The sequence below is a fragment of the Rutidosis leptorrhynchoides genome, chromosome 2 (genome assembly GCF_046630445.1).
Source record: "Rutidosis leptorrhynchoides isolate AG116_Rl617_1_P2 chromosome 2, CSIRO_AGI_Rlap_v1, whole genome shotgun sequence".
Taxonomy (NCBI): domain Eukaryota; kingdom Viridiplantae; phylum Streptophyta; class Magnoliopsida; order Asterales; family Asteraceae; genus Rutidosis; species Rutidosis leptorrhynchoides.
The window spans coordinates 240,513,889-240,540,761 of NC_092334.1; the positions used below are offsets into that span (position 1 = coordinate 240,513,889).

Here is a 26,873-nt window from a genome sequence, read left to right on the forward strand (position 1 = left end):
CCAATCACTAGAATATCGAAGCCCTAATGCACAAACATGTCCTGCATGTTTTGGTCCATGTAAGAGCTTCGTGAGAGGATCCGCTATATTAAGATCTGTGTGAACTTTGCGAATACATATCTTTCCCTTTTCAACTTCATCCATTATGTAGTTGAATCTCCGCTCAATGTGACGGGTCTTTTGGTGAGCACGAGGTTCTTTGATTTGAGCAATCGCACCCTCGTTGTCACAAAAGATCTCAAGAGGGTCCTGAATGGAAGGGACTACTCCTAAGTCGTCGATGAATTTCTTCATCCATGCAGCTTCCTGAGCTGCTAATGATGCGGCGATGTACTCCGACTCTGTAGTGGATAGAGCAACAACATCCTGTTTTGAACTCTTCCAAGAGACCGCACCTCCATTTAATGTGAAGACATAACCGGATTGTGATCGAGAATCATCACGATCAGTTTGGAAACTCGCATCCACGTAACCTTTTACAGCGAGTTCCTCCTCACCAGACCCATATATCAGAAACATATCCTTAGTCCTCCTAAGGTATTTCAATATACTTTTAACAGCAATCCAATGACTGTTTCCTGGGTTATTCTGGTATCTACTTGTCAGGCTAAGAGCGCATGACACATCCGGTCTAGTGCATATCATTGCATACATGATTGACCCAATGGCAGACGCATATGGGACTTTCTTCATTCTCTCTTGTTCATCTTTCGTGGTGGGGCACTGAGATGAACTGAGGAGTGTTCCTCTTTGAATAGGTACCAAACCTTTCTTAGAGTTTTCCATCTTGAACCTTTTCAAGATCTTTTCAATGTATGCACTTTGATTCAAACCTATCAGTTTCTTGGATCTATCCATGTAGATCCCAATCCCCAAAACGTATTGTACTTCTCCAAGATCCTTAATGGAGAAGCATTTACTTAGCCAAGTTTTAACTCTTTGCATTGCCGGAATATCATTTCCAAATAACAATATATCATCCACATATAGTACAAGGAACATGATAGTGCTCCCACTAGCTTTCTTATATACACAAGCTTCATCACCATTTTTAATGAAGCCAAATTTCACGGCTTCCTCATTAAAACGATGATTCCACATTCTAGATGCTTGTTTCAATTCGTAGATTGACTTCTTTAACTTGCATAACTTTTTAGGATATTTCGGATCAACAAAACCCTCAGGCTGAACCATATAGACATCTTCCTCAAGATGTCCATTTAGGAAAGCGGTCTTGACATCCATTTGCCATATTTCATAATCATAATGAGCAGCAATGGCAAGTAATATCCTAATAGACTTTAGCATTGCCACAGGCGAAAAAGTTTCATCATAGTCAACCCCTTGAGTTTGAGTGAAACCTTTTGCTACAAGTCTAGCTTTATATGTATCCAAGTTTCCATGTATGTCGGTTTTCATCTTGAAAAGCCATTTACAATCAACTAGCCTTGAGCCAGTAGGTTGTTCAACAAGTTCCCAAACTTGGTTGTCATACATGGATTGCATCTCAACGTTCATGGCTTCCTGCCATTTATCCTTATCAATCCTTGATAAAGCATCTTGGTAGTTTGTTGGTTCATCCAAATCAACCACATAGCAACCATCCATGAGAAACCCATATCTCTCAGGAGGATTACTAATCCTACCAGATCTGCAAACGTCTTGTGTATTTTGATCATCCATTTGATCACTCTCAACATTTTCATGTTGAGTGCTAGTGTCAACCAATTGTGTATCATCTACTTGATCTTGAACTTCTTCAAGATCTATCTTCCTCTCACTATTTCCTTCCATTAGGAACTTAGTTTCAAGGAATTCAGCCTTTCGAGCAACAAATACATTTTGCTCGGTTTGATCATAGAAATAGTATCCCATATCATCCTTGGGATATCCTATGAAGATACACTTCGTGGATCGAGCATTCAACTTATTAGGGACGTAACGCTTAGGATAAGCTTCACATCCCCATACCTTTAAGTATGATAGAGACGGAGGTTTTCCAAACCACATCTCATGAGGAGTTCGTTCCACTTTCTTGGTTGGGGCCATATTTAAAATACGAGCCGCGGAGCATAGACAATAACCCCAAAACGATAGAGGTAACGAGTTTCTTGCCATCATAGATCAAACCATATCCATTAGGGTTCGGTTCCTCCTTTCGGAAACTCCATTAAGTTGGGGTGTTCCTGGTGGAGTAAGTTGTGAGATAATCCCACAACTTCTAAGATGATCTTGGAAAGCATCACTTAGGTATTCACCTCCTCTATCGGTACGAAGTACCTTGATTGTCTTATTGAGTTGATTTTGTACTTCGCTTTGATACTCTTTGAATGCTTCAAAAGTTTCGTCCTTATGTCTTAACAAGTAGACATATCCAAAACGACTGAAGTCATCAATGAAAGTAACGAAGTATCTTTCACCATTCCTAGCTATGGGCTTAAAGGGTCCACATACATCCGAATGTATTAATCCCAATAAGTCCTTAGCCCTTTCATAGGTCCCTTTGAAAGGTGCTTTAGTCATTTTGCCTTGTAAACAAGATTCACACACATCAAACGAGTCCATCTCATTTGATTTCAAGAGCCCATTCTTTTGAAGTGTATGCATTCGGTTCTTGTTTATGTGACCAAGGCGACAATGCCATAAGTAGGAATCACTCAAATCCCTTTTGAGTTTCTTGGTGCTTGTATGGTACATTGAGCTACTAGATGATGTGTCATCATGAATCAATTCATAAATTCCATTTGAAGGCGAAGCCTTGAAATAGAATACATTATCTAAATAAACATGGATATCATCATTAACAAAATTAAGATTAAAACCACATTGTTTCAAACGGGAAACGGAAATAATGTTTCGACATAAATCGGGTGCATACAAAACATCTTTCAAAATAAGTTCCAAACCACTTGGAAGCTTTAACACAAAGTCTCCTTGAGCCTTCACTTGCACTTTGGCTCCATTACCCATGTAGAGACTTGATGTTCCCGTTTGCTCGCTACTTCCTTTGAACCCCTGCAATGAATTGCAAATGTGAGTTCCACATCCAGTGTCTAATACCCATGTATTAGAAGAAGTAATACTAAGCTCTATATATACCATATATATATTACCTGAGGATTGCCCCGCATCCCTCTTTTCCTTCAACTCCTTAAGGTAGACTGGGCAGTTTCGTTTCCAGTGACCCATTTCACCGCAACCGAAACATGGGTCTTCCTTGGGGTTTGCTTGTCCGGCAACCTTTTGTTTCTTATTCTTGTTTTTGGTTGTGGTAGCCATCTTTCCCTTTCCCTTGCCTTGATGGGCGGGTCCTTTCCTCTTAGCCGCCTTAGGCTTAGAGGTGTTGTTACCTTTGGACCCACCATCATTGATCACTAGCACGGGTGAAGCCCTTTTACCCATGCTAGTTTCGGCCGTCCTTAACATGCCATGAAGCTCACCAATGGTCTTATACATCCCATTCATATTGTAATTAATTACAAATTGGTCAAACCTCTTTGACAAGGAGTTTAGGATAAGATCGGTGGCTAGCTCATTGGATATGTTGAGATTGAGACGGTTAGCGCGATCAATGAGGCTTTTCATTTTGAGGACATAGGAGGAGACGGATTGGGTGTCATCCATACGACATGCATGTAGCGCTCGAACCGTTTCGAAGCGCTCGACACGTGCTTGTTGAAGGAACATCTCCTTCAATTGCGTAATCATGTCATATGCACTATGATGTTCGAAATCCTTTTGGAGTTCGGGTATCATAGTCCCAAGCATTAGGCAACCAACTTGCACCGAATCGGCACAATATTTGTCATAGTAGGCCATGCCCTCCGTATCATCCATGTCGGGTTGATCGGGAATGGGGTCCTCCAACACATACGCTTTATCCTCGAGTTTGAGGACAATCCTAAGATTACGGAACCAATCCATAAAGTTCGTATGGTTGAGTTTGTCTTTCTCAAGGAGAGACCTTAACGATAGGTTGTTTAGGTTAAGTGGTGCGTTTTGCATGTTGTTATTGTTATTAGCGGCCATCTACAAAATTAACAAAGTTCATTTAAGTATTGATTTCAAATTTAATAAACAATACCCTTTTATATTATAATTGTCTTATTAAATATTAGAATCCAACGGTAAATCAAATTTCGGTTAGGTGACCTTTATCCCGTTATTTGATTTAGCTAGGTAGTCATTTATATGACAATTGCAATCCTTTTGCAACTTCTAAATTATGGGATCATGCAATCCTTTTGCATGGCATATTTATCCCATCAACGCCTATTTGTTCCTCATGCTTCGGTGACCCTAAGTTCATGATTCCCAAATCAAGTCGTCCTACTTGTGTAAACTTGTAAAATTAACATACAAGTGGTTAGGTGACCTTTATCCCACAAGCATGCGAATTTTACCTTAAGCATATTAGTTAGTTCATAATGGTTAGGTGACCTTTATCCCATTATGTGTTCCCTACTATGTTCAAGTGTTCCCACAAAAGGATGGCGTTAAACTTGTTTACCTTGTTTTAGTTAAGGGATTTTAAGTTTTCATTAATTCTAGTTTGAGAAAACTTTTATGCCATACACTAACATGCATTTAGTGTATGGTTCATTTGAAATCCATTTTCATGTCTATAAACCATTTTATATATATGATCCTAATCATGATCTTAATAACCGTTTATTAATGTCCTTTTAGCCATTTTTAATTTAACCAATTAAATTGTCGTTTTGCATGTCGTTAATTAATGTATAATTTAACCAATTAAATTGCCATTTTGCTTGTTGTTAACTTGTGTGATTAACTTGTAGCATACAACCATACAATAAACAACCATGCATGCAAAACAAATATGTTCACAATCAAGCCAATTTGGTAGACATTTGTTTAGCCGAAAACAAATGCCACCGGATAAGGGGTTATAACACAAAGTAGGAGATTTCAAATCTCCCACTTAACCTTGCATCCAAATACTTCTTCATGTGTTCTTCAAGTCTTCATCATTCTTCATCATTTTACAAAATATATCCTAATACATTTTGTCTAAAAAATGAAATTACAACCTAATCTATTTTACATATCAAATATAAAATAAATTACATAACCAAATGAATCATTACATGCCAAATGAATAAATATTATTACAAACCAATTGAATAAATATCAATCAACCATGCATGCAACCAAACACAAGGTCAAGGCTTAGATTGTGAACATCATCAACATAAGTGATAGGCAATACAGAATCACAAGTGATTGGAAACACAGAATCACAAGTGATCTGCAACACAGAATCACAAGTGATTGGCAATACAGAATCACAAGTGATCGGCAACACAGAATCACAAGTGATCTGCAACACAGAATCACAAGTGATTGGCAATACAGAATGCAGAATCACAAGTGATTTTGGCAGTATAGAATCACAAGTGATTTGCAGTACAGAATGCAGAATCACAAGTGATTTTGGCCAAAATGACAAACCACCCAAAACCGAAAATTTTACATTCTACTTCATGCATGTTCATAGAATGCAAAATTATAGTGGGTTTAATAACCATCTCGAAGCATATTTCAACAACTTCGGCTCTAGATACCATTGTTGGGATTTAACAAGTTTGATAAGTCTTAAAACCTTTTAAGAATCTTAATAAACGGAAGCGTGTAATTATCAAATTTTACTTGTTAAACTTTAAGCCAATTAAAGTTAAATCCCAATTAGGATCAAGTTGTGAAACATACTTACAAACTACAAGTAAGAAAAGTGTTTATACCTTCTCCTAGCTTGTTGATAGATGATGATGAAGATGATGATGAATGGAGCTCCAAAACAATGAAACCTCAAGTAGTTATACCCCAAACTATGCACCAACACCCTTGCTATTAGTTAGGATTTTGTTTGACACTTGAATGAGCTTGCAAAAACCAAATGAAGAACCTATTCTCCCTCTCCAAACCCCACGGCTCACAGCAGCTGAATGGGAGTGTTTTTGTGCAGTTTTTTCAAGTATAATTGCATGTGTGTATGTCTACAAGAGTCAAGATGCTTACATATGGAATTGAGAAAGTATGGGTGAAAGATTCCAAGTCTAAAGCATGTGTATCTCATTCCCTATGCCACTTCTCTTTCAAGCATTATTAAATAAGTTTTAAAAAAAAACATTTTATAAAACTCTACATAATACTTCCATATGTATATATATGTTATGTACATTTATTTTATAAAACCAAACTTTATAAAATGTAACATAACAAAATCAATTATTTAACCCATAAATAATTTAAACTCTTGTTATATAAATTATTCCATAATTTATATAAACACATCAAGTAATCTTTCAGAAAACGATTTTCTTTAAAATTCAAGCGTCGCGTATTTGATCAATGATCCAATCGTTAAGATCAAATACGAATAATGTGTTGGTAAGCTTGTTATTGGGTATGACCCGACTTGGATCAAAACATATTAGCCACGTTAATTCAATATGTCTCTCGGGCATACGAAAATCCTTCAATAACGATAATCGTTATATATATCGTTTCGAGTTTCTTAATTCAATAAACTCATTTTTATGTATATCACTCATTGTTAACATACCTAGTGAGATACTTACTTATCATAATTTCATGTTAACCATATATATGTCTATATATATAACATCATATAGTTTTTACGAATTTGTAACGTTCGTGAATCGCCGGTCAATTTGGGTGGTCAATTGTCTATATGAAACCTATTTCAATTAATCAAGTCTTAACAAGTTTGATTGCTTAACATATTGAAAATATTTAATCATGTAAATATCAATTTCATTTAATATATATAAACATGGAAAAGTTCGGGTCACTACATACATGACTACTAATATTTCTCCCTTAAATACAGAAAAATCAAGGGCTTAATGATGGCAGTTTAATATTCTGAATTTTAGCCGTGTCTTGAAGCTGAAACAGCAGCACCTACCTGTGTACCGGATCTAACTGTTACTTCATTCCACTCTAAACCAGAAGCTCCCTCCTTCATTTCTGTAATCTACAACTTGAAGCTTCGAATGAGCTGCATTCAGTCACACAACAGATGCTCATTAGTAACTAGAAGGGGCGATTTTGACCCATTTACCTATAAACGAGTACTAATGAGCGATAACCACAAAAGAAAACAGTTAAATCGGTCAAACAAGACAAAAGCCATCTGAAATGTATTCAACTGTATGAAAAACTCCTCGATCGCCTAATTAAAATAAGCTTAATAGATAGATAGATATTTTCCTAATATGTAAAAATATCAAAGTTTACTACTGTAGTATTATTATTTTAGAGATGGCAATCTCATCCCACTAACGAATAATCCGAACATAACATTGGATACAGTGATACACCACTGATCATAAGATACTCGATGTTTTTAGTCAAGTAAAGTTACTCCTAATTTAATATGTTTTTTTACCATATACAACAATCTATTTAACCATCGACAGGCTTATGCTGATCATAAGTCTTAAAGTATCAACATTTGCATGTTTTGCAAGTAGATACAAAAGAAAGTTTCACAACTGACTACAAAAACAACCTAAAAACTAATATCCTATGTCTACATACTACGACTATATATTTTTGCAGATGTTTAACTGTCACACATGTAACCAAAAGGCAGGCATGCATGTAATGGACCAAGGAGACCCATCATAAATAAAACACGTCAATATTATTATTATTATTATTATTATTATTATTATATTATTATTATTATTATTATTATTATTATTATTATTATTATTATTATTATTATTATTATTATTATTATTATTATTATTATTATTATTATTATTATTATTATTATTATTATTATTATTATTATTATTATTATTATTATTATTATTATTATTATTATTATTATTATTATTATTATTATTATTATTATTATTATTATTATTATTATTATTATTATTATTATTATTATTATTATTATTATTATTATTATTATTATTATTATTATTATTATTATTATTATTATTATTATTATTATTATTATTATTATTATTATTATTATTATTATTATTATTATTATTATTATTATTATTATTATTATTATTATTATTATTATTATTATTATTATTATTATTATTATTATTATTATTATTATTATTATTATTATTATTATTATTATTATTATTATTATTATTATTATTATTATTATTATTATTATTATTATTATTATTATTATTATTATTATTATTATTATTATTATTATTATTATTATTATTATTATTATTATTATTATTATTATTATTATTATTATTATTATTATTATTATTATTATTATTATTATTATTATTATTATTATTATTATTATTATTATTATTTATTTTATTATTATTATTATATTATTATAACAAAAGGAACAAAAAAAAGGAAAAGTAATGAAGCGAAGTACGGGAAAAAAAATAACTACTACTGGTAAGCTCGACCATCTTAACCATCGATGGGTACTTCCATAAGGTCAAATGATTATACGGGGACCCGTGTGAGCTCAGCAGTTCACGTTCGTTATTGTTCCATAAAAGTGCACATACTTCTGAACCGGTGTCATCTGAGTTCAAGCAGGCACCCGTGCGGGTGTTCCAAAACTTGATGACATCATCACTGCCTGAAGCAAGAAGATTGGCCTGGAATGGACACCATGCAAGTGATTTCACTGCTGCTTTGTGATCCTCAAGTCTATGAAGATAACGAGTAGGGCCATTCACAGAAGCCATTGATCTTCTGTCCCATATGTAAAGAAGATTGTCTGTTCCACCACTGGCTAATTTTTGGCCCGAAGGTGACCATTTCAACCCGCAAACTTCTTGGCGGTGGCCAGTGTATGCTCCAACTATATGTGATCTTATTCTGACATCATGATTTATGATCCGACCATCCATTCCTCCTGTAGTGAGAATACGGTTGTTGTTCCAATCCAATGCACCAACTCGAGATTCGTGACCCCCTTGCAACGTTCTTAACTGTTTCAGATGAAATGAAAATGTTATATCATTATGATTACGTGACGAAAATTCAACAAAACATAACATTGCATTGCATTATGGAATTAGAAAAACAAGGATAAGGAGGGGATTATTACCAATCGGTTAGAGGTAGAATCGAATAGATGGACATCGGAATTGTTTAAGTTGATAGATATACGTCTGCCATCGGGTGCCATTTAACACCCGTCACTGGACCACTTTCATCATCTACGGTCACGAGTAGTGAGATAGTATTATGTGTAGCATTCCACAGATACACTTGGTTTCCAAGAGCAATCCCAATAACATTACTGCTTCCCCAATCCAAGAGATTCAAGCAATGATCATCAGCAAGATTTGGTGCATCCAATATTTTTTCCGGAGTCTACAAAATAATAAACTTTTTGTAATGAAACCACCATTGTTTAAGTAATAGATTAATGAATAAAGATGGATTATTGATTATGAATAAAGATGGATAATTGATTGATAATTACCTGGGGAATGTTTCTACGTGGCTTAGAGTAAGTTAAGTAACAGGGGATTGCTTCTTCTTCTTCTTCTTCTGTAGGTTTTCGAGGCTACTTGTTCTTAAAAGTCAATATCCTTCTGCTTTTGTGCATGTTGAAGCAAATATCCAGTTGTTTTCTATAGGCTTCATTTTTTATGGGGGTTTCGTTCCCCTGTTTGCACCCACTTAGCATGTAACGTGCGTAATCTAAATCCATTGCTGACCTGTTAGGTATGAATCTGTCCAACTGCAATAATAAATCAAATTCAAAAACCCTAAATTTCAACAAATAACTAAACAAACCCTAATTAATGAAAAATAAGATAAACTTACATTTAAGAGAGCGTTGCGTCTTTGATAGAATTTTTCCACATATCCTGTATCCATATTTGCGTCTTTAAAAGATATTGGGGGCAAACAATAAAACAAAAACAAAAAAACACAATCGACCTGCAAAAAACAAATTAGGGGCAAACAATAAAACAGAAAAATACACAATCGACCTGCAAAAAACAAATTAGGGCAAACAATAAAATAGAAAAATACACAATCGACCTGCAAAAAAGAAATTAGGGCAAACGCTAAAGCAGAAAAATACGAGTAAGGAGCTATTAGTAAAGAATTTATTCAGAAAATAAAGCTGCGTCTTTGAATTTGTCTTGGTATGAAACCCTAATCTCAATCTCTATGGGTTATATAGACTGACTGCTTATAATAAACGCATAGTTTGAAAATTACGCGTCAAAATTACGCGCACTAACGGTCTAACTTCGCGCGCTTTCTACAGCTCTTTCTTGTGAAAGGGTTTGGGATTTTTGTTTTTGAAGAGAAATATAGAAAGGTCTGCAGGTTTTCCGTTTTTAGCTAAAAAAAATAACCTGTGGGTAGGGTAGGGTCGGGTCGGATCATCTGAGTTTCCACACTGCCGGAAAGAGCCAATCAGTTTGAGGGATAAATAACGGTATTTAGGCTTATATATATAAAAATTCATTTCTACTTAAATCGTTTTATTATTTTTTTTTTAAAGGCAATAATTTTATAATAAAAATTAAACTAGCAATTCTACATCAAGATTTTGACAACAATGACTCCACGATCAACTTCTCAACTCCTACGAATTTTACAACTCAATTCAAAGCACAACCTCCAAAAAGTACAAACAAAAACGGCCACAATCCTACAATTTTAAAATCAACCTGCAATCCATATCAACACCACACAATACCACATTAAGGGCAATCACTCGGTAGAAGGTGCATTGAATGAAAAACCAACCCCGACCAACACACGATAACTTCATAAATCCCGCCGATACCTTAAACCAAACAAACTCGATCACACAATCTAACAAGTGGTGGTATTGCGAAATGTAGAAATGTTAGTGGAGAAGATACCAAGATTGTAAAAACCACAATCAATATCCACGATTGAAACCACGAACTACTAATCAACGAGAAATCACGATCATGGAAATCACCTCGCCAAAGCAACCGTTAAGATAACCCGAAACACCAATCTAATTTCACGAACATAACACTCGATATAAATTGATCGTGCACCTTGCTTACAACCATAACAATCTCAAAACTTAATTCCGACCACCTTCAGACCACGACCTAAAATCCCATGAAAAAACATACATACTAACAACCAACCACCACAATTTGAATCTACTAAAAACCATCACACAAGCCACTCTAAAACAATTTTTATTTAATTAAAAGGGTTGATAAGCAAAATAATAAGCCTTCTTGGTGACAATCATGCTTATAGATTTTAGATTGTTCCTGTTGTCTGTCTGAATATGGGGGCTATCACATGAATCAATTTGTATAAATTACCGCCATACTTAAGATCACCTTTTCTGATATTTGTGTGTATGACCAAGTGCAAACCTTGTAAGCAAAAAAAAAAGTAAAAAAAAAAAGTCCATTTTGTGGTGTATCGGGATCTGAATAGTTTATGTTTGGTCATTGTTGTGTGGTTTAAGTTTGAGCATTTAGGAGAATGGTGCAAATCATGCTTCAAATAGAGATTTCATGAAAAGAAACTGTGGAGTAGGTATAGCAACATGCCTTCATTTCTTTAGGATTATGATAAATCGGAGAAATGTTTTGTAGAAATACTCAAAATAAATATTAAGGCTTCTTGCCATTAAGGTTGCAAAAATCGCTACTCTCGGATGTTGTCCAAGTTTGACTTTGACTGAATTTTTGACATATTTTGACTGATGTCCCAGCAACATTTTTTATGGCATTTTGAGGATTAACTGTCTGCTTATTGCACTTACAATCCCCATGAATTATAATAAAGAATTCATTTTGCGCCATAGAAATTATTATATAATGTTTATATTAATTTTTCAGGAGCTATGAGTTGATGGAGCTTATACTTAAGGTTTACATATATCAAGATGGTAAGAGACTAAGAGACCAATTTTTCATACTCCTTGTCTCAGAGGAATTTATTCTTCAGAAGGGTGGTTTATGAAGTTTATGGAGTCAAGCAAACAGTTTGTAACAAAGGACCCCGAAAGGGCCCACTTATTTTATCTGCCGTATAGTTCACGTCAGCTCCAACGTACACTCTATGTTCCCGACTCTCATAATATAAAGCCGTTATCCTTTTTCCTACGGAATTATGTTAACAAGCTTGCTTCAAAGTATCCTTTCTGGAATCGGACTCACGGTTCAGATCACTTTCTAGTTGCCTGCCATGATTGGGTACGATACTCAACTCGTTATTAACGATGGTGATATATCCACCATCTTTTTTGATATATCCACCATGAATGTGCATTAACATGTTGTAGTGTACACCTTGTTGATGCACAACTATGGAGGATATATAAAAAAAATGATGGTAAATTTTTTTTTTTGCTTTGTGCTGTTAATGCGTTTATGTGCTATCTTGAGTTTAAGTCTCCATCTCCAGATTTATTAATACATAGTTCTACTGGAAGGTCAACCTTTTTATTATCCCTTGTTGCTTTTGACAATTTTACTAAAGGTAGGAAAATGGTATGGTCAGGTGGGTTGGGTAATGGGTACAATTGGGTGCAGTTTAAAACCTGTTTGGGTTAGTCATAACCCGAATCAAATCATTCATAAACAGTGTTGCAGAACTCGGAATTACTCGGCGAGTACTCGTTTTTTGCAACTCGGGGAGTACTTGGCAAGTCCTTGGTCAATACTCAGGCAAACTCAGTCAAAAATCGGTCAAACTCGGCCAAAAGTTGTGGTTACTCGGAAATCGGTTAAAATTTTGGCAAAAACTCAGGATTACTGGGAAAATCAGTCAAAAGTCAGTCAAAGTCAAACATATTCAACATCCGTGTACTCCCCGAGTTGCCGAGTACTCCCCGAGTTGCGATTTTTGTGACCTTTTTTATAAGTAGAAGAGTTAAGTTCGCCATTTAGTTTTGACATCTAAATAATTGCACGAGCAGCTTCTAGCTTCGTTAGACAGAAAGTGCTTTGTAAGATAAATTATGACTTTTGTTAACTTGAGCCGATAAATAAGAAAAAAGCTATATGAACATTATCACAATACAGAAACAAATAACTTTTCTAATTAATGGTAAGCATATATCATGAATCATGATGTCTACAAATCTCCATCGCTCATCTCTTATATTCGCATGTACATTTCCAGGGTCCGTACACATTGAAGGAACACAATGAACTAACCAACAACACCATAAAAGCCCTCTGCAATGCCGACACATCTGAAGGCGTATTTATCGCCAGAAAAGACGTTTCTCTACCGGAAACAACCATCGGAAACCCAAAATGACTGCTCCGAAACATGGGCGGTCGAAAGTGTAGGTTTTTCGTATGCCCGAGAGACGTATTTAATTAATGTGGCTGATATGTTATGATCCAAGTCGGGTCATACCCAATAACAAGCTTACCGACACCTTAAACGTATTTGATCTTAACTATTGGATCATTAAACGAATATGCGACACTTGGATTTTAGAAAATCGGGTTTCTAAAATATTATCACTTGAGATAAATTGTTTGGACAATTTATATATTAAGGATTTGATTATTTATATGTATAAATAATTATGTTTTGTTATACTTTATAAATTGGTTTATAAAGTACAAGTAACCTATATTTATAACTTGAACTTTAATAACAAGTTTTATATAAAATATAACAAGTTTTATATAAATTATACTTATTATTTAAATGATACAAGAATGCAGATTTTGGGACTCTTAGGTGACATCCCATGCTTGCTTGGTTACTTGTAAACAATATATTCCTTAAGGCATGCAAGACTCTCTTTAACCAAGGGATTCCTTGACTCAAGTGAGGGAGAAAACAAGCAATACACTAAAAAAAACTGCAGTTTTTCTGCTGAAAACACAGCTGCTGGCTGTGGCAGTTTAGAGGGAAAAAGAGTGTTTTTGCATGGTAATCTTGTTAATCAAGTGTCTAAAATCCTAACCAAACAAAGGAAGGTGTTGGTGCATCAAAAGCTTGGGGTATTACACACTTGAGGCTTCAAGTTAGAAGCTTTCTTGCCTTCATCTTCATCATCATCTTGCACATTTGTAAACTACCCTCAACTAGCTTGAGGAGGTATTATCTCTAAACCCACTCTTAATTTGTAAGTATGTTTCACAACTTGATCCTATTTGGGATTTAACTTTAAATGGTTAAAGATTTACAAGTTTTAAAATGGTAATTTATACGCTTCCGCAAATATTATTTCTTGAATGATTATAAGTATTATGGAACTTGTTAAATCCCAACAATGGTATCTAGAGCCGAAGTTGTTGAAATATGCTTCGAGATGGTTATTAAACCCACTATAATTTTGCATTTTATGAACATGCATGAAGTAGAATGTAAAATTTTCGGTTTTGAGTGGTTTGTCATTTTGGCCAAAATCACTTGTGATTCTGTGTTGCCGATCACTTGTGATTCTGTGTTGCCAATCACTTGTGATTCTGTGTTGCCGATCACTTGTGATTCTGTATTGCCAATCACTTGTGATTCTGTATTGCAGATCACTTGTGATTCTGTGTTCCCGATCACTTGTGATTCTGTATTGCCTATCACTTATGTTGATGATGTTCACAATCTAAGCCTTGACCTTGTGTTTGGTTACATGTTTGGTTGATTTAATATTTATTCATTTGGTATGTAATAATATTATTTTGGTTATGTAATTTATTTTATATTTGGTATGTAAAATAGATTAGATTGTAATTTCACTTTTTTAGATAAAATGTATTAGGATATATTTTGTAAAAAGATGAAGATGATGAAGACTTGAAGAACACAAGAAGAAGCATTTGGATGCAAGATTAAGTGGGAGATTTAAAATCTCCTACTTTGTGTTATAACCCCTTATCCGGTGGCATTTGTTTTCGGCTAAACAAATGTCTACCAAAATGGCTTGATTGTGAACATATTTGTTTTGCATGCATGGTTGTTTATTGTATGATTGTGGATTGTATGTTTGTATGCTACAAGTTAATCACACAAGTTAACAACAAGTAAAATGGCAATTTAATTGGTTAAATTATACATTAATTAACGACATGCAAAACGACAATTTAATTGGTTAAATTAAAAATTGCTAAAAGGACATTAATAAACGGTTATTAAGAACATGATTAGGATCATATATATAAAATGGTTTATAGACATGAAAATGGATTTCAAATGAACCATACACTAAATGCATGTTGGTGTATGGCATAAAAGTTTTCTCAAACTAGAATTAATGAAAACTTAAAATCCCTTATTAACAAGGCAAACAAGTTAAACGCCATCTTTTTGTGCAACACTTAAAAATATTAGGGAACTCACAATGGGATAAAGGTCACCTAACCGTTATGAGCAAACTAATATGATTAAGGTGAATTTCGCATGCTTGTGGGATAAAGGTCACCTAACCACTTGTATGTTAAGTTTACACGTTTACACAAGTAGGACGACTTGATTTGGAAATCATGAACTTAGGGTCACCGAAGCATGAGGAACAAATAGGCGTTGATGGGATAAATATGCCATGCAAAAGGATTGCATGATCCCATAACTTAGAAGTTGCAAAAGGATTGCAATTGTCATATAATGACTACCTAGCTAAATCAAATAACGGGATAAAGGTCACCTAACCGAAATTTGGTTTACCGTTGGATTCTAAAATTTAATAAATATCAATTGGATTTAAAGGGTATTGATCGTTAAATTAAAATTGATACTTAAACAACTTTGTTAAATTTTGTAGATGGCCGCCAATAACAACAACATTTTGAACGTACCAATAAGCTTTAACAACCTATCGTTGAGGTCAATCCTCGAAAAGGAAAAACTCAACCATACGAACTTCATGGATTGGTTCCGCAATCTAAGAATTGTCCTCAAACTAGAGGACATGGCGTATGTGTTGGAAGACCCCATTCCCGATCAACCGGATGAGGATGATACGGAAGGCATGGATTATTGGGAGAAATATTGCACCAATTCGTTGCAAGTTTCTTGCCTCATGCTTGGGACTATGATACCCGAACTCCAAAAGGATTTTGAGCATCATAGTGCATATGACATGATCACACAGTTGAAGGAGATGTTCCTTCAACAAGCTCGTGTCGAGCGCTTCGAAACGGTTCGAGCGCTTCATGCATGTCGGATGGACGACTCCCAATCCGTTTCATCTTATGTCCTTAAGATGAAAAGCCTTATTGATCGAGCGAACCGTCTAAATTGCAACGTGTCTAATGAATTAGCCACAGACCTCATTCTCAACTCATTGTCAAAAAGGTTTGACACATTTGTAATGAATTACAATATGAATGGTTGGGATAAAAGCATTGGCAAATTACATGCCATGCTTAAGACGGCAGAAGCAAGCATGGGTAAAAGGGCTTCACCCGTGTTTACGATAAATGAAGGCGGGTCCAAAAAAAATAACACTTCTAAGCTAAAGGCGGCTAAGAGGAAGGGACCCGCCTACCAAGGCAAAGGCAAGGGAAAAGGGAAGATGGTTACCCCAACCAACAACAACAAGAAGCAAAAGGTTGCTGGTAAAGCTAACCCAAGGAAGATCCGTGCTTTGGTTGCGGTGAGATGGGTCACTGGAAACGCAACTGCCCGGTCTACCTAAAGGAGTTGAAGGAAAAGAGGGATGCAGGGCAAACCTCAGGTAATGTATATATGGTATACATTGAGCTTAGTATTACTTCTTCTAATACATGGGTATTAGACACAGGATGTGAAACTCATATTTGCAATTCTTTGCAGGGGTTCAAAAGAAGTAATCAAGATGTGGGAACAACAAGTCTCTTCATAGAAAATGGAGCAAGGGTGCAGGTGAAAGCTCAAGGAGACTTTGTTTTAAAGTTTCCAAGTGGTTTGGAGCTTACTTTGAAAAATGTTTTGTATGCACCTGATTTATCACGAAACATTATTTCTGTATCCCATTTGAAACAATATGGTTTTAATCTTAATTTCATTAATGATGATATCCATGTTTCTTTAGATAATGTGTTCTATTTCAAGGCTTCGCCTTCGATAGGTATTTATGAATTGGTTCATGATGACACATCATACAATAGCTCAATGTACCATGCAAATATCAAGAAACTCAAAAGGGATTTGAGTGATTCCTACTTATGGCATTGTCGCCTTGGTCACATAAACAAGAATCGAATGCATACACTTCAAAAGAATGACCTTTTGAAATCAAATGAACTAGACTCGTTTGATGTATGTGAATCTTGTTTACAAGGCAAAATGACTAAAGCACCTTTCAAAGGGACCTATGAAAGGGCTAAGGACTTATTGGGATTGATACACTCGGATGTATGTGGACCCTTTAAGCCCATAACTATGAATGGTGAAAGATACTTCGTTACTTTTATTGATGACTTTAGTCGTTTCGGATATGTCTACTTATTAAGACACAAGGACGAAACTTTTGAAGCATTCAAGGAATATCAAAACGAAGTACAAAATCAACTCAATAAGACAATCAAGGTACTTCGTACCGATAGAGAAGGTGAATACCTAAGCGATGCTTTCCAAGATCATCTTAAAAGTTGTGGGATTATCTCGCAACTCACTCCTCCTGGAACACCCCAACTTAATGGAGTTTTCGAAAGGAGGAACCGAACCCTAATGGATATGGTTCGATCTATGATGGCTAGAAGCTCGTTACCTCTATCATTTTGGGGTTATTGTCTATGCTCCGCGGCTCGTATTTTAAATATGGCCCCAACCAAGAAAGTGGAACGAACACCTCATGAGATGTGGTTTGGAAAACCTCCATCTCTATCATACTTAAAGGTATGGGGATGTGAAGCTTATCCTAAGCATTACGTCCCTAATAAGTTGAATGCTCGATCCACGAAGTGTATCTTCATAGGATATCCCAAGGATGATATGGGATATTATTTCTATGATCCATCCGAGCAGAATGTATTTGTTGTTCGAAAGGTTGAATTCCTTGAAACTAAGTTCCTAATGGAAGGAAATAGTGAAAGGAAGATAGATCTTGCAGAGGTTCAAGATCAAGTAGATGATACACAATTGGTTGACACTAGCACTCAACATGAAAATGTTGAGAATGATCAAATGGATGATCAAAATACACAAGACGTTCGCAGATCTGGTAGGATTAGTAATCCTCCTGAGAGATATGGGTTTCTCATGGATGGTTGCTATGTGGTTGATTTGGATGAACCAATAAACTACCAAGATGCTTTATCAAGGATTGATAAAGATAAATGGCAGGAAGCCATGAACGCTGAGATGCAATCCATGTATGACAACCAAGTTTGGGAACTTGTTACACAACCTGCTGGCTCAAGGCTAGTTGATTGTAAATGGCTTTTCAAAATGAAAACCGACATACATGGAAACTTGGATACATATAAAGCTAGACTTGTAGCAAAAGGTTTCACTCAAACTCAAGGGGTTGACTATGATGAAACTTTTTCGCCTGTGGCATTCTAAAGTCTATTAGGATATTACTTGCCATTGCTGCTCATTATGATTATGAAATATGGCAAATGGATGTCAAGACCGCTTTCCTAAATGGACATCTTGAGGAAGATGTCTATATGGTTCAGCCTGAAGGTTTTGTTGATCCGAAATATCCTAAAAGGGTATGCAAGTTAAAGTAGTCAATCTACGGATTGAAACAAGCATCTAGAATGTAGAATCATCGATTTAATGAGGAGTCCAAGAAATTTGGCTTCATTAAAAATGGTGATGAAGCTTGTGTATACAAGAAAGCTAGTGGGAGCACTATCATGTTCCTTGTACTATATGTGGATGATATATTGTTATTTGGAAACGATATTCCGGCAATGCAAGGTGTTAAAACTTGGCTAAGTAAATGCTTCTCCATTAAGGATCTTGGAGAAGCACAATACGTTTTGGGGATTGGAATCTACAGGGATAGATCCAAGAAACTGATAGGTTTGAATCAAAGTGCATACATTGAAAAGGTCTTGAAAAGGTTCAAGATGGAGAACTCTAAGAAAGGTTTGGTACCTATTCAAAGAGGAACGCTCCTTAGTTCATCTCAGTGCCCCACCACGAAAGATGAACAGGAAAGAATGAAGAATGTCCCATATGCGTCTGCTATTGGGTCAATCATGTATGCAATGATATGCACTAGACCGGATGTGTCATGCGCTCTAAGCTTGACAAGTAGATACCAGAATAACCCAGGAAACAGTCATTGGATTGCTGTTAAAAGTATATTGAAATACCTTAGGAGGACTAAGGATATGTTTCTAATATATGGGTCTGGTGAGGAGGAACTCGCTGTAAAAGGTTACGTGGACGCGAGTTTCCAAACTGATCGAGATGATTCTCGATCACAATCCGGTTATGTCTTCACGTTAAATGGAGGTGCGGTCTCTTGGAAGAGTTCAAAACAGGATGTTGTTGCATTATCCACTACAGAGTCGGAGTACATTGCCGCCTCATTGGCAGCGCAGGAAGCTGCATGGATGAAGAAATTCATCGACGACTTAGGAGTAGTCCCTTCCATTCAGGACCCTCTTAAGATCTTTTGTGACAACGAGGGTGCGATTGCTCAAATCAAGGAACCTCGTGCTCACCAAAAGACCCGTCACATTGAGCGGAGATTCAACTACATAAGGGATGAAGTTGAAAAGGGAAAGATATGTATTCGCAAAGTTCACACAGATCTTAATATAGCGGATCCTCTCACGAAGCTCTTACATGGATCAAAACATGCAGGACATGTTTGTGCATTAGGGCTTCGATATTCTAGTGATTGGTCATGATCTGTTTTAAGTATTGTAATGGAACGAAATTATTCAAACTCATTAATATAATTATGGTTTAATTTATTTTGAGTTAGGTTCCTATTTTGCATATTTTATCCATGAATAAGCAATTATTCTAAATTCCGTAGTCGATCACATTTGTGGGAACAAGTGTGAGGTTTAGACTATTATGAACTTGGATTGGTATACATTCACGGACTGAATGTGGGGCAAGGTTGCAACCAAGGTTCATAAATATTTGTGGGATACAAATATTGGAAGACCCGCCCTCAAGATTTACTAAATGGAGCCTTTGTGGTTGATCACATGTAGTCTTGAGTAAAGGCGAATATCATTGTATCCTCTGACCTGAGATACATATTGGGTTCGGATATTTACCAAGTATTTGGCCTTGATTCTTTCCTTCGCTATTCTGAAATATGGTAGTTCACAATGAAGAGCTCAGGCATAATGCAAGGTACATATTTAGGACGTATGTAGTCAAGATGGAATTTGTCCCTCTTATTCGTTGAGAGTCAGATGTCTAAGGCCTGATAAAGTTAAATCTAGAAGAGAGTGATCACTCTGTATCTCTTGGATTTAACATGACATCTAGGACGAAAGGAAATAATGAAAAGATTCACCTATTCATATTCGAGATGGGAACTCGAAAGGGATGATGTTATTGAATGGCACAAAGTCATAACATATTGGGGGTGATGGACGGTCGTTAGGTGGTATCCATCACTTGCATTAATTTCTTATGTTCTCGTGCAAGTGGGAGATTGTAGGTTTTTCGTATGCCCGAGAGACGTATTTAATTAATGTGGCTGATATGTTATGATCCAAGTCGGGTCATACCCAATAACAAGCTTACCGACACCTTAAACGTATTTGATCTTAACTATTGGATCATTAAACGAATATGCGACACTTGGATTTTAGAAAATCGGGTTTCTAAAATATTATCACTTGAGATAAATTGTTTGGACAATTTATATATATTAAGGATTTGATTATTTATATGTATAAATAATTATGTTTTGTTATACTTTATAAATTGGTTTATAAAGTACAAGTAACCTATATTTATAACTTGAACTTTAATAACAAGTTTTATATAAAATATAACAAGTTTTATATAAATTATACTTATTATTTAAATGATACAAGAATGCAGATTTTGGGACTCCTAGGTGACATCCCATGCTTGCTTGGTTACTTGTAAACAATATATTCCTTAAGACATGCAAGACTCTCTTTAACCAAGGGATTCCTTGACTCAAGTGAGGGAGAAAACAAGCAATACACTAAAAAAAAACTGCAATTTTTCTGCTAAAAACACAGCTGCTGGCTGTGGCAGTTTAGAGGGAAAAAGAGAGTGTTTTTGCATGGTAATCTTGTTAATCAAGTGTCTAAAATCCTAACCAAACAAAGGAAGGTGTTGGTGCATCAAAAGCTTGGGGTATTACACACTTGAGGCTTCAAGTTAGAAGCTTTCTTGCCTTCATCTTCATCATCATCTTGCACATTTGTAAACTACCCTCAACTAGCTTGAGGAGGTATTATCTCTAATCCCACTCTTAATTTGTAAGTATGTTTCACAACTTGATCCTATTTGAGATTTAACTTTAAATGGTTAAAGATTTACAAGTTTTAAAATGGTAATTTATACGCTTCCGCAAATATTATTTCTTGAATGATTATAAGTATTATGGAACTTGTTAAATCCCAACAGAAAGATCTCACAACGACCAATCCTTGCGTTCTTTGCAGGCGAAATGCACGGTAGGGTCCGCCCAATGCTCCTCAAACACTGGGCCAATAAAGACGAAAACATGATAATTTCGGGGCCCATGTCCTACAAAACATCCCGAACCATGTCGTATTCTCTTCACATGAAATCCAGCAAATACTATGTTTGCCCCATGGGTTATGAAGTGAACAGTCAGAGAATTGTTGAAGCGATATATTATGAATGTGTACCTGTCATTATTGCTGATAATTTTGTTCCTCCGTTGAATGAAGTGTTGAATTGGAGTGCTTTTTCGGTGATTGTGGCCGAGAACGATATTCCTAAACTGAAAGAGATCTTATTAACGATTCCAATGAAGAGGTATCGTACGATGCAATATAATGTGAAAATGTTGCAAAGACATTTTTACTGGAATCGGGTACCTGTTAAATATGATATGTTCCACATGATCTTACATTCTATCTGGCTTAGCAGGCTTAATCAGGTTCATAGTCAGGATTTTTGAGTTATATGATAAACGAATACCGGGGGGGCGCTGCTATTTTTTTTATTTTTTATTATTTTTTTTTTTTTTTTGAATTGTAGGTATACATAATGTATATATGTATGTATTTTGGTGAATATGATCAAGTTGCAAAGAAAATTGGAAACAGAGATGTGTGCTTCATAGAAGAGAGATTTACAGTTTCAGTTTACCTGGTTTTCTTTAGCCTGTTGTGTATACCAAATGTATGTATTGTATAGGTGATATTTGTTGGAATTGGATTAAACGTAACCTGAATCGAACTATTCGTAAGCAGTATTGCATACCTCGGAATTATTGTGCGAGTACTCGTTTTTTGCAGCTCGGGGAGCACTCTCAAGTACTCGGTCAAACATTGTCAGACGCAGGCAAATTTGGTCAAACTCGGTCAACAATTGGGATTACGCCGAAAATCGGTTAAAACTCGGAAAACCAAAGTGATGAATACATTGTTGACTTTCCGGTTTTGAAGCTGCAAAGAGTATGTGGGAGCCCCATTCTAACTTTTCCTGATCGTTGTTTCTCCGGTGGTCTTTCATTTTCGTCTGATAGTTTTTATTCGTTATCAAGTTTATCAAGCACGCACTACTTGGTTGATGGATTAAGCATTAATTCTCCTAGCACTAAACTTGAAGAATCAAAAAAGAATCGGAGAACGTTCACTCAATTTGTAAAACCCCACAATGATGATTTCAATAAAAAATGTGTTTTTAGTTCGAATGGATGTTATAAATTCTCATTTTATTTTAAAGATGTATTTTCTCTACTCAAAGTGTTGCAATGTAAAAAAGCTAATTGATTTTATAAGCAATTGATTGATTGATAATGTATAATTAATAGGTAACTCCATTTAAACAAACACCAGCCATCCCATCTACTGTGTACTAGACGACCAATACTTAAAAAAAGGAAGCTAAATTTCTAGTAACAAAGGCAAGGCCCGCAAAGGTTTTTGATTATAACACACATTTCCAAAAGAGTACTTCACAGATTTTAAAAGGCTCAAAGGATAACTGTAACTGTAACTGTAACTGTAACTGTAACTGTAACTGTAACTGTAACTGTAACTGTAACTGTAACTGTAATAATAATAATAATAATAATAATAATAATAATAATAATAATAATAATAATAATAATAATAATAATAATAATAATAATAATAATAATAATAATAATAATACATGACCTAATAATCTACTATGTACGGACTCCTTTAATTGAAGGAAAATTATTGTTAACAAGACAAATGAAGAAAAACAATCTCACCTGGCCTCTAGGGTGCACTGGAAGATGACAGCTTCAAATATATATACTATACTATACGTGGAAGAACATCATGAATCAATCGATCATACTAAAATTTTGTACCTACAAAACAAACAAACAATTTGGACAGACAGAGTATTAAAAGAGAAATTACCAAAAAAAAAAAAAATCACACTTGCAAAATGGCCCTTTGTTAGTAAGTTAGTTAGTAGCACTTATCTTAGTTACATCTGCTGGCTGGCACCAAGGGACAGGTTCGTTCCTTTTTAACGTATTAGAATTCGATGAGCAAATGGTTCAAAGGGAGGTGCAGCTCTAGCAGCAGTAGCTACTGGCCCAAAAACATTCCAAAATCTCAATGCATCGTTTCCTGCTGCAGATGCAACTGTACATCCATCTGGGCTCTGCAAACAAAATATTATATTATTATCATCATTAGTGACCCGAGTTTGACTTTCTAATCAAATTTGACTATACATAAACTTTTATGGACTTTTGACTATACCTGAGCCATGAACAGAACTCTTGAACTATGACCAGTAAGCTCGACCATCTTAACCATCGATGGGTACTTCCATAAGGTCAACTGGTTATGTGGGGACCCGTGTGAGCTCAGCAGCTCACGTTCGTTATTGTTCCATAAAAGTGAACATACTTCTGAACCAGTGTCAACTGAGTTCAAGCAGGCTCCTGTTCGTGTGTTCCAAAACTTAATGCCATCATCACTGCCTGAAGCAAGAAGATTCGCCTGGAATGGACACCAAGCAATTGATTTCACTGCTGCTGCGTGATCCTCAAGCCTATGAAGATAATGAGTAGGGCCATTCACAGAAGCCATTGATCTTCTGTCCCATATGTGAAGAAGATTATCTGTTCCACCACTGGCTAATTGTTGACCCGAAGGTGACCATTTCAACCCGCAAACTTCTTGGCGGTGGCCAGAGTATGCTCCAACTATATGAGATGGTATTCTGACATCATGATTTATGATCCGACCATCCATTCCTCCGGTAGTGAGAATACGGTTATTGTTCCAATCCAATGCACCAACTCGAGATTGGTGACCCCCATGCAACGTTCTTAACTGTTTCAAATGAAATGAAAATGTTATATCATTATGATTAAGTGGCGAAAATTCAACAAAACATAACATTGCATTGCATTATGGAATTAGAAAAACAAGGATAAGGAGGGGATTATTACCAATCGGTTAGAGATAGAATCGAATAGATGGACATCGGAATTGTTTAAGCTGATAGATATACGTCTGCCATCGGGTGCCCATTTAACACCTGTCACTGGACCACTTTCATCATCTACGGTCACGAGTAGTGAGATAGTATTATGTGTAGCATGTCGAAGTTCAGTCCAATGAGGTTTGATGTAGAGAAATTTGATGGGAGGATCAATTTTGGCTTATGGCAGGTTCAAGTCAAGGATGTGTTGATTCAGTCCGGGTTACACAAGGCATTGAAAGGTAAACCCACCTTTGTTACCGGCAGTGATTCTAGCAGTAAGTTCGATGAAGAAGAATGGGATGATATGGATTTGAGGGCAGCAAGTGCGATTCGTTTGTGTCTTGCAAAGAACGTGCTTGCAAATGTGCATGGGTTATCAACGGCAAATGAGCTTTGGGTTAAACTATAGCAGTTGTACCAGGGCAAGGGCATCTCAAATCGATTGTGTCTTAAAGAACAATTTCATACTTTGCGTATGGATGGGGGTTCAAAGATTTCAGATCATCTGAGCATTTTGAATGATATTGTTTCGGAACTTGAAGCTATTGGAGTTAAAGTGGATGATGAAGATAAAGCTTTGAGGTTGATATTATCTTTGTCATCGTCTTATGAACACATGAAACCTATTTTGATGTATGGGAAGAAAACTCTGAAGTTTGAAGACGTTACTAGCAAGCTCCTATCCGAGGAGAAAAGAATGGAAGGTAACGGGGTCTCGTCATCAAGAGATACGATAGTGTTGTGTTCGGATAGGCGAAAGAGAAACTCTGGGAAGAATCTGGTATGCTGGAGGTGCAGGAAGACTGGGCATGTTTTGGGTTTATTCCATAAACCCAAAACACCAAACCCTAAACCCTAAACCCAAAACGTTCGTGTTAAAAACTCAATCTAAATCCTAAATCTAAACCCTAAATCTAAACCCTAAATTTCTAAACCCTAATATCTAAACCCTATAAACCCTAATATCTAAACCCCAATAGCTAAAACCTCAATATACGCTCGAAAAACACGATAATTGTTATATATTACTTCTTCGAGCGTTTTCCCGCCAAAATAAAAATATTTATCACAAAGTGTCTCTACTAAATGTTCATATTTTCATCTCATTTATAATGTTCGTGAACAAAGTTTTTTCAAAAAACGAAAAAAAAAAAGTTTTTGCTTCCCCCCGCTTCCCCCCGATTGGTTACTTCCCTCTTGATCCTACCACTATATATATATATATATATATATATATATATATACACACACACACACACACTAAGAATCAGCTAGTTTGTGCTTCAGGAATCAATAAAACTTTCAGTACTACTGATCTAATCAAATGATAATGACTTGTGTATTAAAAAAATAATAATAATAAAAAAAAGAAAACACTCAAGTAAGAGTAAAACAACATGAACATGAATTTATATCAATTGATAAATTAGCAGCCAGATAGTTCCCCCAAGATCTATTAGCATAAGTCTTAACACTAATCAAATGTTTAACTGCAGTTTTTTATAAGTTTTCTTTTTTAGACAGTGAAAGAGATATACTAATAAACCTCTAATTACTCAGTTTTTTTTTTTTTTAGGTTATACTCCGTAATAAATAATAACAATAGTACATTAAACCTATAATCAACTGATTTAATGCTAAATCCTCTAGCTATATGTATCTGCAACGTTCAGTGATACTTCTATATTGAATAAATGAAATGAAGGAGGCAAATATTATAAATTATCGCACTGTGTGTAAATGTGTAATACAGTATACAAACCCCAGAAACAAATAAATTATCAGAAACAAATAGTTCAATAAAAAATGTAATAAACCTGAATTGAAGAGAGAGCTGTAGAGAGTTGATCGATCACTATAGAAGTTTCCGGAATATTAGTGAAAAGGATATGGAGGTGAAATTGGGCGGAATAAGGGTGAACTCAGGCGAAATTTCCGATTTGGGAAAGGGGAATAAATGAATAATGTTTGAGAAAAAGCTCGAGGGTTAACAGGTTTTGGGTTGACTTGTATAATACTCGATTAATTATTGATAATCGAATCCGAATAAAATGTTTTCAACACGCAGGTTCCAACTCACAGTGAAATGAAATCTCTGTTATAATACCATTAATTTTTTATTTAATTTTTAATTTAGTGTTTGGATTAACATATTACTACTGCTATTACCAAATTTTATTTACCGTTCACCAAGAGCGATCTAAAGAGTAATTTCGACTTTTTGTCTTATTAAATATTTATTGGTTAGGGTTTACACACCACATCTCTCGATCCTTCCCTTCACTCTCTTAGTACCTGCTTCTGGTCATACA

At 35.4% G+C, this 26,873-nt stretch overlaps 1 protein-coding gene and 2 pseudogenes across 18 annotated transcripts; 1 reads left to right on the forward strand and 2 right to left on the reverse strand.

Moving 5' to 3' along the window:
* Positions 1-6,775: 6,775 nt before the first annotated feature.
* On the reverse strand, positions 6,776-10,347 carry LOC139894416 (cell division cycle 20.2, cofactor of APC complex-like; annotated as a pseudogene).
* A 535-nt stretch (positions 10,348-10,882) lies between these two features.
* On the forward strand, positions 10,883-22,054 carry LOC139888611 (probable glycosyltransferase At5g03795; annotated as a pseudogene).
* Positions 21,513-26,615, reverse strand: LOC139894417 (cell division cycle 20.2, cofactor of APC complex-like). 18 transcript variants are annotated; one of them, XM_071877694.1, is made up of 6 exons: positions 24,527-25,503; positions 23,829-24,407; positions 23,324-23,727; positions 22,342-22,677; positions 21,762-21,851; positions 21,513-21,591 (listed from the first exon to the last, which is right to left on the reverse strand). In XM_071877694.1, the coding sequence occupies exons 2-3, from the start codon at positions 24,324-24,326 to the stop codon at positions 23,590-23,592; spliced, it is 636 nt and encodes a 211-aa protein (XP_071733795.1). In that variant the 5' UTR covers positions 24,327-24,407; positions 24,527-25,503; the 3' UTR covers positions 21,513-21,591; positions 21,762-21,851; positions 22,342-22,677; positions 23,324-23,589. The 18 variants fall into 18 exon arrangements, with proteins under 18 accessions (XP_071733795.1, XP_071733794.1, XP_071733787.1 ...); XM_071877693.1 differs by having other exon boundaries at positions 21,513-21,636; XM_071877686.1 differs by having other exon boundaries at positions 21,762-21,856.
* Positions 26,616-26,873: the final 258 nt, after the last annotated feature.

Bases quoted from the DNA above. Each gene is read 5' to 3' on its own strand.
- LOC139894417 (XM_071877696.1), bottom strand. From the start codon at position 24,326: ATGGATGGTCGGATCATAAATCATGATGTCAGAATACCATCTCATATA. The intron at 23,728-23,828 runs GTATAGTCAAAA...TTTTGTTTGCAG, and splicing joins GAGTTCTGTTCATGGCTCAG to AGCCCAGATGGATGTACAGT.